At 38.1% G+C, this 12,796-nt stretch overlaps 1 protein-coding gene across 4 annotated transcripts in view; it reads right to left on the minus strand.

Moving 5' to 3' along the window:
• Positions 1 to 4,172: 4,172 nt before the first annotated feature.
• Positions 4,173 to 12,796, minus strand: part of TMEM117 (transmembrane protein 117) — a 528,179-nt gene continuing 519,555 nt past the window's right edge. For all 4 annotated transcript variants that reach the window (XM_040410696.1, XM_040410688.1, XM_040410704.1 and 1 more), the window contains exon 8: positions 4,173 to 7,360. In XM_040410696.1, the coding sequence (XP_040266630.1) occupies positions 6,726 to 7,360 (635 nt within the window). In that variant the 3' untranslated portion in view covers positions 4,173 to 6,725. The remainder of the gene's footprint in view (positions 7,361 to 12,796) is intronic.

The following is a 12,796-nucleotide window of genomic DNA, read 5'->3' on the forward strand; positions in this document are numbered from 1 at the left end:
ATGATGATAATTACCACCAACTAATCTACTCATGTACCACTAGCCACAAAAAATCATGGACACAACTATTTTTTTTCACACACAAAGGAAAAAAGTCACCTGGACGGTTGGAAACCCTGACCCTAGCTAAGCAGCTTTCATAAACAAGGCAAACATTACTTGTGGTCTTATCAGAAGTAGGAAGATAATCCATCATGTATACTGTTGTGGTCGCAAAAATCTATGAAAACACAGATGCCTATGAATTGTGCATTTGGATAAACTTGAAATGCCAAGAAAATCTTGAGCTGCTTCAGATCCAAAGTTCCAATTTTACTTGGGTTGAAAGGTTAAAATAATGTCACATAAACCTCTGATATTCAGTTTTGAGAATTTTATTATGGCACTTATACCTTTAACATTTTACTTACTGCAATATATGCTAGTGTAAATGTGAAATCTTACCTATGCTGTACTATATTATGTTCTTAGACAACTTACACAAAGCTTACATTACCTGGGAATCCAGGCAGACTTTAATTCAATAACATTACATTTCACGTGTAACATTAAACAGTGATCACATAACTACAGTATGTACATCTATTATGCACATAAATACAGAGAGGAGCAGTCTTACCACAGAATGATTTTAACAACAGTGGTTCTGAAATAACGATGCTTTAGAGATCTCTAAGAGATCAAATATAAATCCACAAACTTCACCATTAATGGTGTATTAGCACTGCTAGTGCCTTTAAATAATCATAGAAGGAACAATATCCAGAGCCACCACCTCTGGTTATGATAGATAATACTAGAGATGAGAGAAGTATTGGAAAATTTGATTCGGCTGCTTCGCCAAATAAAAATATATATACAGTATATTGCTTTGTGACAAATTATTTTGTCACGAAGCACATTTCTTTGTAAGTAGTGGGTGCAATAACAGGTAGCCCAATTGCGTCACCCCCCGTCATTGTAACAGTCAGATGCTGCATTCATACATGATCGCGGCATCTGATGTACATTAAAAAAAAAATCTAACTTACGTGACCTATTTGCTCGAGACGGGGCGGCTGCCACCATTTTGCTTAAAGATCGCACAGGATTTCTGCCAAGATCTTCAAGCAAGATGGCGGCAGCCATTTTATCGCAAGCAAATGGAGCAGGTAAGTATGATTTTTTTTTTGCACTATTTTAGGTTAAATTGATTCACTACCATGATGCATGAGAAAATTTGGCTTCACGGCAAATCTAATTTATCCTGAAATTCGGATAGAGGTCCACTTTGTGGACTTCGATTGGCTCAACACTAGATAATACTGTAAGCCTACTAAAAGTACACAGCACATGCGACACCGGAAAACAAACTGACAGTGCATAAACCGCTTGCCTCCCCTGGGCAGTGAGATTTGCTATGCCGTGGACTGGTTCAGTCAGTTCCAAATTATATAAACTTCCACATCCAAGAACATGTATTATTCTTTATCAGGAATAGCGTAGACAGACTCTAGAATCCAGACATCCATGATAATTATTGTATATCAAAAGCACTGGTAGAGTCATTGAAGAGAACCAGCACTGTTGATGCATGAACAAGAGGTAGAGGCATTGTGGAGACTAGTCCAATAATTACCATGGAGGTCTGAATTCTGTTTAAAGAACAATTGTATGGACAGACTGTCCCTGATGAAGAATTACATGTATGTCAGACTGCGTTCTTAGGTTTGTCTCTACAGTACTCCATACCAGCAGTGTGGCATTACACAGGACCAGCAAACAGTCACTAGTATCCAAGTGCTGGAGTTAAAGACACAGGAGAAGGCATTCTTCATTGTATTACATGGAACTGATCAAAAATAAGAACCGAACATAAGAACAATAAAAGATTGCTACACAGTGGAAGAAGAAGGACCAATCCACAGCACGTCAAGTTTCACTACCCAACAGGAGATCATAGGAAACAGAATCAAGTTGCTTATGCACTGCCAGTCAGCATTACATCTGCAGCATGTATGCAATCATAACCAGAGGTGGTGGCTCTAGATATTGCTCCTTCAGTGGTTATTTAAAGAGTTTTTTTGGGAATAAAAAACCGGTATTGATTGCCTATCCTCAGGATAGGCCATGAGTATCTGATCATTGGGGGTCTGACTCCTAGTACCCCCACCGATCAACTGTTTGAAGAGACCCCAGCGCTCTTGTGGCCTTTTCCTAGGCCAGTGATGTCACGTTCATTGGTCACAAGTGGATGCAATGCATGGCACTGTGCTTGGTAACCTGTGAGGAGGCTACAGTGTTCACCGAAATGCTGCTGCCTCTTCAAACAGCTGATTAGCCCGAGGATAGGCCCTCAATATTAAACTCCCAGAAAATCTTTTAAAGGTGTCAACAGTGTAAGTACACCAAGTAAATATTGGGAATTTACATTTGTATATTGGTTATTTGGTAAGTTCCCCTAGATACCCACAGCTATACTGGTGCCATTGGATTTTTAGTGAAAGCACTGGTGCTATTGTATACATAAGAGGATCTAAAAGACAATTGACTTTCATAGTGTATGTCACTGCTTTCTACATGTACTCACTTTACCAAACAATGAATGGCTTACAGTATCTACCTTTGCTTCCATCTTGGCTGCAAGTCTATTAGAATACATTGCAGTGCCAAAGTAAATTACAAGACAAAATAAATATACATTTAAAAATTTTAAAATATGGTTTATAAAAATATTTACAATCAAGGCACACATCTAGAAAAATCAAAGTTAGTTATTTTGTATACTTTATATTTAAAGGAAAATAACTTAATAATTAAATCCAAGCACTATATGTAGCCTATAGCAGCCAATATAATAGTTTATTTTCTTGTACTATTACCTGATCAGGAGATCACATACATTTGGAGAGCCCTATAGCAAAGAATAAAATGGGCCCCATCAGACAGGAGGACTCGGTGCTTGTTGTCCCCCTGTATGTTAATCATCTGCAAATCCACTCTGAGATCATCTTCCATGATCTCAGGGTTAAATTCCTAATATTCCTGTTTGTCAGACCTGTGGAGAGAGGTGGATTTCAACAACCATTAAACAAAACCTGTCTGGGCCACTCTACCTCAGGGACCCATAGGAGCCATATGTACTGATAAGCATACAATAGAAGCTAATCCTAGATACATTATCTCATTTATTGTGTCAGTCTGCTTTTATTTTGAAAGTCTACTATAAATTGTCCATATACAGTACAGACCAAAAGTTTGGACACACCTTCTCATTCAAAGAGTTTTCTTTATTTTCATGACTATGAAAATTGTAGATTCACACTGAAGGCATCAAAACTATGAATTAACACATGTGGAATTATATACATAACAAACAAGTGTGAAACAACTGAAAATATGTAATATTTTAGGTTCTTCAAAATAGCCACCTTTTGCTTTGATTACTGCTTTGCACACTCTTGGCATTCTCTTGATGAGCTTCAAGAGGTAGTCCCCTGAAATGGTTTTCACTTCACAGGTGTGCCCTGTCAGGTTTAGTAAGTGGGATTTCTTGCCTTATAAATGGGGTTGGAACCATCAGTTGCGTTGAGGAGAAGTCAGGTGGATACACAACTGATAGTCCTACTGAATAGACTGTTAGAATTTGTATTATGGCAAGAAAAAAGCAGCTAAGTAAAGAAAAACGAGTGGCCATCATTACTTTAAGAAATGAAGGTCAGTCAGTCAGCCGAAAAATTTGGAAAACGTTGAAAGTAAGGGCTATTTGACCATGAAGGAGAGTAATGGGTTGCTGAGCCAGATGACCTGGCCTCCACAGTCACCGGACCTGAACCCAATCGAGATGGTTTGGGGTGAGCTGGACCGCAGAGTGAAGGCAAAAGGGCCAACAAGTGCTAAGCATCTCTGGGAACTCCTTCAAAACTGTTGGAAGACCATTTCAGGGGACTACCTCTTGAAGCTCATCAAGAGAATGCCAAGAGTGTGCAAAGCAGTAATCAAAGCAAAAGGTGGCTACTTTGAAGAACCTAGAATATGACATATTTTCAGTTGTTTCACACTTGTTTGTTATGTATATAATTCCACATGTGTTAATTCATAGTTTTGATGACTTCATAGTCATGAAAATAAAGAAAACTCTTTGAATGAGAAGGTGTGTCCAAACTTTTGGTCTGTACTGTATATACCCCATTAGGTGTGGGAGGAAAAAAAAAAAGAACGCAAGCAAAAAGACACCATGATGCTTTGTAATGAGGATGGCACTTTTGAATGTCAAAATTGTGTCTATGGAAGTTGCAATTTTTTGTGCAGATTATCAAAAATAGAATGGAAACAAAACAGAATCTCCATCAAATAAGTGTAACTCTAGAAGAAACGAGCTGGAGCTCTGGGGTCCTAGGTTCGAATCTGACCAAGGACTACATTTGCACTGAGTTTGTATGTTCTCCCATATTTGCATGGGTTTCCTCCGGGTACTCCTGTTTCCTCCCACACTCCAAAGACATACTGATAGGAAACTCCACTGGGGACAGCATGATGATAATGTTTGTAAAGTGGTGCAGAATACGTCAGTGCTATATAAGTGACTAAAATAAATAGATAAAATGAATAATGATACTTTTATGATTTGATGTGTTCAGTTGGCATGGCATATTGTGGCTTCTTATAAATGTATCTACAAGTCCTACGTATATCTGCTTCTTAAAACAAATATGTCATGACAGACGCATTTCACTACTTGTAGAAGTTTTCCTCCTTTTGATGTAAGAGCGTCCACCTTGAGTACCTCCAGCACAAAAATCTTTTACATTTCCCGTACAGTATGTCATTTAATTGTTTGTATTTCTCTGAGGTTTAGTAAAGACACTTTTCCTAAAGAGTCTTCACTAAACTCAGGATAGGTCATCAATATCTGAATGTTTTGGGTCCAACTCCTGGAACCCTCACTGCTCAGCTGTTGAAGAGGTTGTGGCAGTCTGGTGAGCACTGTGGCCTTTTCCTAGGCCAGTGATGTCACATTCATTGGTCAGCTTAGTCCTATTGAGGTGCGAAGGGGCTGCAGCAATCACAAGAGCACCATGATCTCCTCAAACAGCTGATCAGTTGCGGTGCTGTGTGTCAGACCCCCACTAATCAGAAGATATTAATCACCTCTCCTGAGTGTAGGTCTTTGTATCTTACTCACGTAAAATCCCTTTAAGAGATATTTATGGATTAATACCGGTATAGGGAGTGGTTGAAAAGTCAGTATCACAATACAGTCTTCCACTTGAGGAAAAGGCTATCTAACCTGAAATATTTATTTTAAGGAATGTCTTATATAGGCACATATAGCAAAATACAAATTACAAAAATGTGTGGGTTGTAACTTTTTGAGCACCAGATTAATTTGCAATCTATGAGCATTTTGTAAACATTATATACTGTACATATTTATAACAAAAGGTAAGGACCCTCTCTCTATATAATATATATATATATATATATATATATATATATATAATGCATTCGGAAAGTCTTCAGACCCGTTCACTTTATTCACATTTTGTTTTGTTTCAGCCTTGTGCTAAAGTAAAAAAAAAAAGTTTTTGGGCATCATTCAGCAAACAAAATGTTCACAATATTTGCTAATTGGAATGAAAGCCAAGCATTTCACATTGAGGCTTGCTCCAATAAATCGGGTCAGTATTGTATTATTCCCATGATAAAGTTGTCTGATTAAGATTTCATAAGCTTTCAGCATCTTCCACTGTATATATATTCTGGCCAGGGCCTATGTATTGACTATAGACCGAAGGCGTGTCAAAGATTTGGTTCTTCCAAATATTCACATATTGAAATGATGTGGAACGGTGATCACTCCAAACCCCGTCATTTAACCCCTCAGACACTGTAATCAACAGCATTCGTGACATCTGTGAGGTAAGGCAGAGGGATGTGACTCCCTCTGTCTTCCAATCAAGACCCCTGCAGTGAAATTGTGGGGCTCAGATAGGTTACCATGGCAGCCTGGGGCCTGCTAAGGCTTCCCGGGGCTGTCATAGTAATCTGCCTGCGAAGCTGTGCCTTGTGCATATAGATCTCTAATAGGCCCTAATACAGCTTTGTGGATGGAAATTCCAAAAACTTGACTGTTAGAAAATGGCGAAGCAAAGAAATCTTTGATTTTTTAAAACCTTTTTATTTATTTTTAAAGCAGTAAGACAAAATAAAAACCGTACAAGTTTGGTATCGCCGTAATTGTATTGACCTGCAGTGAACACTGTAATGTCACAACCCAAAAAACCTTATTGGAATTTATTTTTGTTATTTCACCCCACAAAGATTTTTTTTTCCTGTTTTCCAATACAAGACATGATAAATGAAATGGTGCCATTAAAAAAATAGAACTTGTCCAGCAAAAAATATGCTCTTATATGGGTATGTGAACAGAATTAAAAAAGGAATGGCTCTTAGAATGTGGGGAGGAAGAAACAAAAAATGGAAAAATGAAAATGGGTTTGGTCTTGAAGGGGTTTAAAGGGGTTTTCCAGGGTTACTATGCCGCAATAATTTCTAAAAACTCTGTTTTCACTTTGTCATTCTGGGGTATTGAGTGAAGACTAATCAGGGGGAAGCTTTTTTTTTATTTTGGCAGAAGGCCACAGAATAACAAAATGTCAAAAAAGTGAAAGGGTCTGAAGATTTTCTGAATGCACTGTATATGTATATATATGATACAATTGCAACGTTTGCTCGTAACATTGTTAACTAATTGGATCAGCATAAGGAACAATGTCGGCAGCTGGCTCTGCTTGTGTTAAAGAAGAAAGATTATCCGATTCAGTTGCTGGAGGATAACACAGGATTTCATTTTCTCTTGTCCTGGGAGCTAGGAGTGTTGCATCATGTAAGCATAAAGGTTCCTCTACAACAGCCTGGAGGTTCTCAATGGTCATTCCCATCTCCTTGCTGTGTTCAGAAGGAGATTTCCTGTTGATGCGTTTGTAAGATTTATCTTTATTCTCCATTCCTTGTTCACTTTTCTGAAATCGCCCAAATAATGAAATAAAGAATCCAAATAACGCAAATGCCATAAGACTTGGAATGAAAGCCAAGCATTTCACATTCAGGCTTGCTCCAATAAATCTACTGTGTAAGAACATATCTCCATCAACAAAAGTTTTATTAGTATATGGATCAGTATTGTTTGATCGCCATTCCCAGGATAAAGTTGTCTGATTAAGATTTTGTAAGCTTTCAGCATCTTCCACTGTATATATCTTCTGGCCAGGGCCTATGTATTGACCATAAGGCGAAGGCTTGTAAAACATTTGGTTCTTCCACATATTCAGGTCAAGGATTAATACAAGGAATATAATGCCATAGTTAAACCATTTACCTGCAAGAAAATGATGAACGTAATAGGTTAAACAGCCACATAAATACTGAAAACAATATTCTAAAAATGAATATAGTTATTGATTGTAAATTAATCAACTTTGTTATGAATTTCCCCAAAAATTTGATATCCAACAAATATGCTTTTTTGGGGGTTTGTCTGTTATAAATTGGCTGCTGCTGTTTCACAATTCAGAAAACAAGTAATCTTCAGAGTTTTAAAGGGCTTCTCTAGACTTTTCATAAAATCCTGGCATCTTCTGTCCTGTCCTGTAGTTACCTGTCTGTCACATTGCCACTCAGACTGGCTATGGGCTCAAAAGACTTGAAAACAGATCTAGTGAGTATTGTTGAGCGCAAATATTCTAATCGCAAATTTTTATCGAGAATATCGGCACTTCGAGAATTTTCAAAAATCTAGAATATAGTGCTATATATTCGTAATCGCAAATATTCTAGTTTTTTTTTTCAGCAGTAACCTCCCTTCTTGCTTGTGGGCCAATGAGAAGGCTGCAATATCTTTGTCAGAGCTTAGCAATATCCCTAGCAACCAATAGGAAAGTTGCCTTTACTGTATAAGAAACTCCCCAGCAGCCATTTTCTGCTATTTTGTTGCAGTTCTGAGAGAGAGAGAGCAGTGACGTTGCTATGCTCTGTGCTTTCATCTGGTTCCTATTCCTTATCCAATTACATTAGATAGTTAGGTAGCTCATATATATATAATACAGATAGTTAGTGGGAGATAGTCAATGTAGGTTAGGAATTACTGTTCTGTGATAGGGATTAGCGTCTGTTAGACATAGTGCTGTGATATCACAACAATACTTAGTGCACCAATCAGTAATATCTACTCAGACCTGATAAAATGTGAAGTTGCATGTATTGCACCAAAAATATGCGCATCATTAGTGCCAATTTGTGCAATTGCGAATATATTGGAAAACTCTATCAGGAGTTCTTCCTCACAGTCACGAATGTTGCTGCAGATTTGTGCAATCAAGAAAATAATGACTGGAGATTGCGAATTCTAGAATTCGCAAATTTATGGCGAATATTAGGCCATAATTTCGCGAAATATCGCAAAAATGAATATTGCCTATGCCGCTCATCACTACTAGTGAGTAAGCAAGAGAGTCCGCAACCAGTCTGAGCACAGCGGAGGCAGCAGCATTGGCGATGAGACGGACAGGTAAGTACTGACCAAACTATCTTTCCTACACGGGGAAAAAGATAACAGGATTTTATGAAAATCCCTTTCAACAGGCTGTTTGCTACCACAGATTTGCATCGGTTAAACCCATAGGTATTTATCTCTGTCACTTTGATATTACTAATGCTGTCTTGGATACATTCCTAAGATATCTCAGAGTGTTATACACAACTTTTTAGGGCAATTTAAGCACTTTAGTTTCTGATTAAATCTATTTGAACAAAATAGAATCAGACAACCAATTCGAACAAATTGGACCTGAAACTAGTTTTGGAAAAGGCTCCTTCATCAGGCCAGTTTCCGAATGAATGATTGAGAAAAGGACACATTTAGGAGGTGTTACACAAAGGTATTGTACGTCATTTGTAGGGATGAGCGAATCGACTTCGGATGAAACATCTGAAGTCGATTCGCATAAAACTTCGTTCTAAAACTGTACGGAGCGAGTGCTCCGTACAGTATTAGAATGTATTGACTCCGATGAGCCGAAGTTATTGCTTCGCGAAGTCTCGTGGTACCTTGGAACCGAACCCGAGTTTGGGAAATGTTTTTTTTACAATACAAATTAATTTATGAAGTTATTGCGCAAAGTCTTGCGAGACTTCGCGAAGCAATGACTTCGGCTCATCGGAGACAATACGTTCTAATACTGTATGGAGCTCCTGCTCCGTACAGTATTAGAACAAAGTTATATGCGAATCGACTTCGGATGTTTCATTGAATTCGATTCGCTCATCCCTAATCATTTGTATAAGCCGAAGCAGTAAGCTGAGGTTACTGTTACAGTTGAGAGGGCAATAGGGACAATGACTTCATTTTGGACTCCCCTTTCATTATTAGGACTTTTAACTCTCTCCAACTGTGTTTTGGTTTACCTATGGGTGTGTCTAGATTTTGGCACAAAAGTATTTATCACATAGATTTTTTAGTTTTTTGTGTAACACGGTACCACACTATTTTCACTGTACATTGTGTGAAGGGGAGAGAGAGCGGTTGCATTGTGTCCTTTTATGCCATGGTACTGTGCTGGGAGATAACTGCTCATGACACTAGAAAACATAAAGTGCACATATACTAAACTATATTTCTGCATTTCTTTCTTTTAACTCCTTCATGCATTATCATGTACATGTATGTGATACTGTATGAGGGAATATATGGAGCTGGCTGCTGTGGTAAGCCTGCTACATACACGGCGGGTGCAGCTGTAAAATATAGCAGGCAAGTTGCTGAAATGATGTGGAACAGTGATCACTCCAAACCCCATAATTTAACCACTCATATGCCATGATCAACAGCGATCATGACATCTGTGAGGTAAGGCAGAGGGATGTGGCTCTCTCTGCCTTCCAATCGAGACCTCTGCAGTGAAATTGTGGGGCTAAGATAGGTTACTATGACAGCCTGGGGCCTACTAAGGCCTCCCGGGGCTGTCATAGTAATCTGCCTACAGAGCTGTGCCTTGTGCACATAGATCTCTATTAGGATGAGTAGGACAAGGGCTCAAAAAATCCCAGGTTCTAGCCCCCTAAAAGGGGGTTAAAAGATTTATGTATATATTAAAAAACAAAAATATTAAAAGTCTCAAATCACCTCCCTTTGCCATTTTTACATATAAAAATAAACAATAAAAATAATAAACATATTAGGTATCGCCATGTCTGAAAATGTCTGAACTATTAAAATATAAAAATATTATTTGTGATTGATGTACACTAATGAAAAAAAAAATGAAAAGCACAAGATTCACCATATTTTTGTTACCTTGTCTCCCCCCAAAATTGAATGATAATGATCAGAAAGTCATATGTACCACAAAAATGGTACCAATAAAAACTACAGTTTGTTTAGCAAAAAACAAGCCCTCATATAGCTTTGTGGATGGAAATTTAAAAAACTTGACTGAAAATGATGATGTAAATAAATCTTTGATTTTTTAAAACCTTTAATTTGTTTTAAAAGCAGTAAGACAAAATAAAAGGGTACAAGTTTGGTATTGCTGTAATCATATTGACCCGCAGTGAACACTGTAATGTCAAAACCCCCAAAACCTTAGTGGAATTAGTTTTTTTGTTATTTCACCCCACAAAGAATTTTTTTCCTGTTTTCCAATACAAGACATGATAAATTAAATAGTGCCCTTATATGGCTATATAAACGAAAAATAAAAAAAGTAATGGCTGGGGAATGTGGGGAAGAAAAAAAATAAATTAAAATGGGTTTGGTCTTAAAGGGGTTTTCCAGAATCACTATGCTTTTTACAGATACCATATGCTCATGTAGTTGCTTACCTCATGTACATCTTCCCCATGCTTTATTTTTCAATTTGGACAGTCTGGACCCATAGACACTCCCCTATCACTGCCCCTAAGAACACCCAGCTAGTTTATAGCTCCTCCCATCAGCTAGTTACATAGACACACCCCAATGACTGCCCTGCCCATGGTCATGTGACCACAGCTCAGAATGGGAGAAAGGAGCAATAAAATTACAGCTCATAAATAATTATAAAGGATGTTGAAAAACTGGAAAACCCTTTTTAAGCCTAGTAGCACATAAATGCAGAAACCTCCAGGATTTTACTTCTCTGTACAGGAACAGACATGGACGTTAACCTTGGACTTCACACAACCCTAGATACAAAGTAGTCCTAGAATGAAGAACTGGTTTTAACTCCTAGGATACCAGCGCCGTACATGTATTGCATTATCAGGGCCACAAATCCCAGCGCCGTACAGCTACAGCGCTCTGATTGAGCTCCAGGGGTCCGGCAGTGACTGATATCTGGACCCTTGCTGTATGAGCCGGCATCGGTGAAAACACTGATGCCAACGCATTAACCCTTGCACTGCCGTGGTCAGTGCTGACCGCGGCACGTGCAGTAAACTGCCGGATGCAGGATGGCCACCTGGTCCCCACACTGCTTTGATGGGGACCCGATGGCAGCAAAGGCAGCCCGATGCCTACCTTAGGCATCGTGGCTGCTTTCCATGTGACCCTGTGAGATCAAGCCCCCTGGATCTCACAGGCAGGGAAGCTGTAAGTGTATTACACTTACAGCCAATGCATTACAATCCAGATGTATTGTAATGCATTGTAAAGAGGATCAGACCCCCAAAAGTTGAAGTCCTAGAGTAGGACACAAAATAAAGTTTTGAATATTTGCGCCCAACACTAGTAGTTTCAAAAATGGGATGATTTCATTTATAGTATGGTTCCATTACATAAGCCCCTCAAAATCACTTTATAACTGAATTGGTGCTTAAAAAAATGGTTTTGGAAATTTTGTTGAAAATTTTAAAAATAGCTTCTAAACTTCTAAGCCTTCTAACGTCCTAAAAATATAAAATGACATTCACAAAATTATGCCAACATAAAGCAGACATATGGGGAATGTTGATTGATAACCATTTTATGAGGTATTACTATCTGTCTTAAAAGTTGAGAAATTCAAAATTAGAAAATAGTGAATTTTTCCAAATTGTTTGATTATTTTATAAATAAAGGTGAAATATATCGACTCAAATTTACCACTGTCATGAAGTACAATGTGTTACGAGAAAACTGCCCCAGCTGTTGTGTAACTGATGTTGCATCCCACACAATTTTCTATCTGGTCTTCTTGTGATCCTGGATGTGTGGCCTTAGCCTTAAACACAATGGGATTTATCACATCTGGTGCAACTGAAAACTGGCTAAATTGTCCATACCAAACATTCAGATCAATCCTTTCATTCTTGAAGAGAATTCTGAAAAAATCAAAAGTGGAATCTGATGGGTTTATATGGGCAAGTCAGTGCTTTGATAAATCTAAACCAATATATTTGAATGATTTATGCAATTTATTTTCACTATTTCACAATAGCCTATGAATAGATTTGATACAATATGGTGCCAGAACATTGGTTCTAATGGAAATGACTTGATCTTATGGGCAAATACATTATATTGCTTCTGCTAGAAAAATGAAGGCAATCTGATTGCAGCTCAGTAGTCCGGTAATTATTTGAAAGCTTACAGTGGCATGCGGGGGCACCCTTAGTCAAAATTACTGTTACTGTGAACAGTTAAGCAAGTTGCTTAATTAAACACATAAATGGCCTGGAGTTGATTTCAGGTGTGGTGTTTGCATTTTGAAGATTTTGCTGAGAAGTAAACATGCGTTCAAAGGAGCTCTCCATGCAGTTGAAACAAGCCATCCTTCATCTGCGAAAACATAAAAAACCC

The sequence above is a fragment of the Bufo bufo genome, chromosome 1 (assembly GCF_905171765.1).
Source record: "Bufo bufo chromosome 1, aBufBuf1.1, whole genome shotgun sequence".
NCBI classification, from domain to species: domain Eukaryota; kingdom Metazoa; phylum Chordata; class Amphibia; order Anura; family Bufonidae; genus Bufo; species Bufo bufo.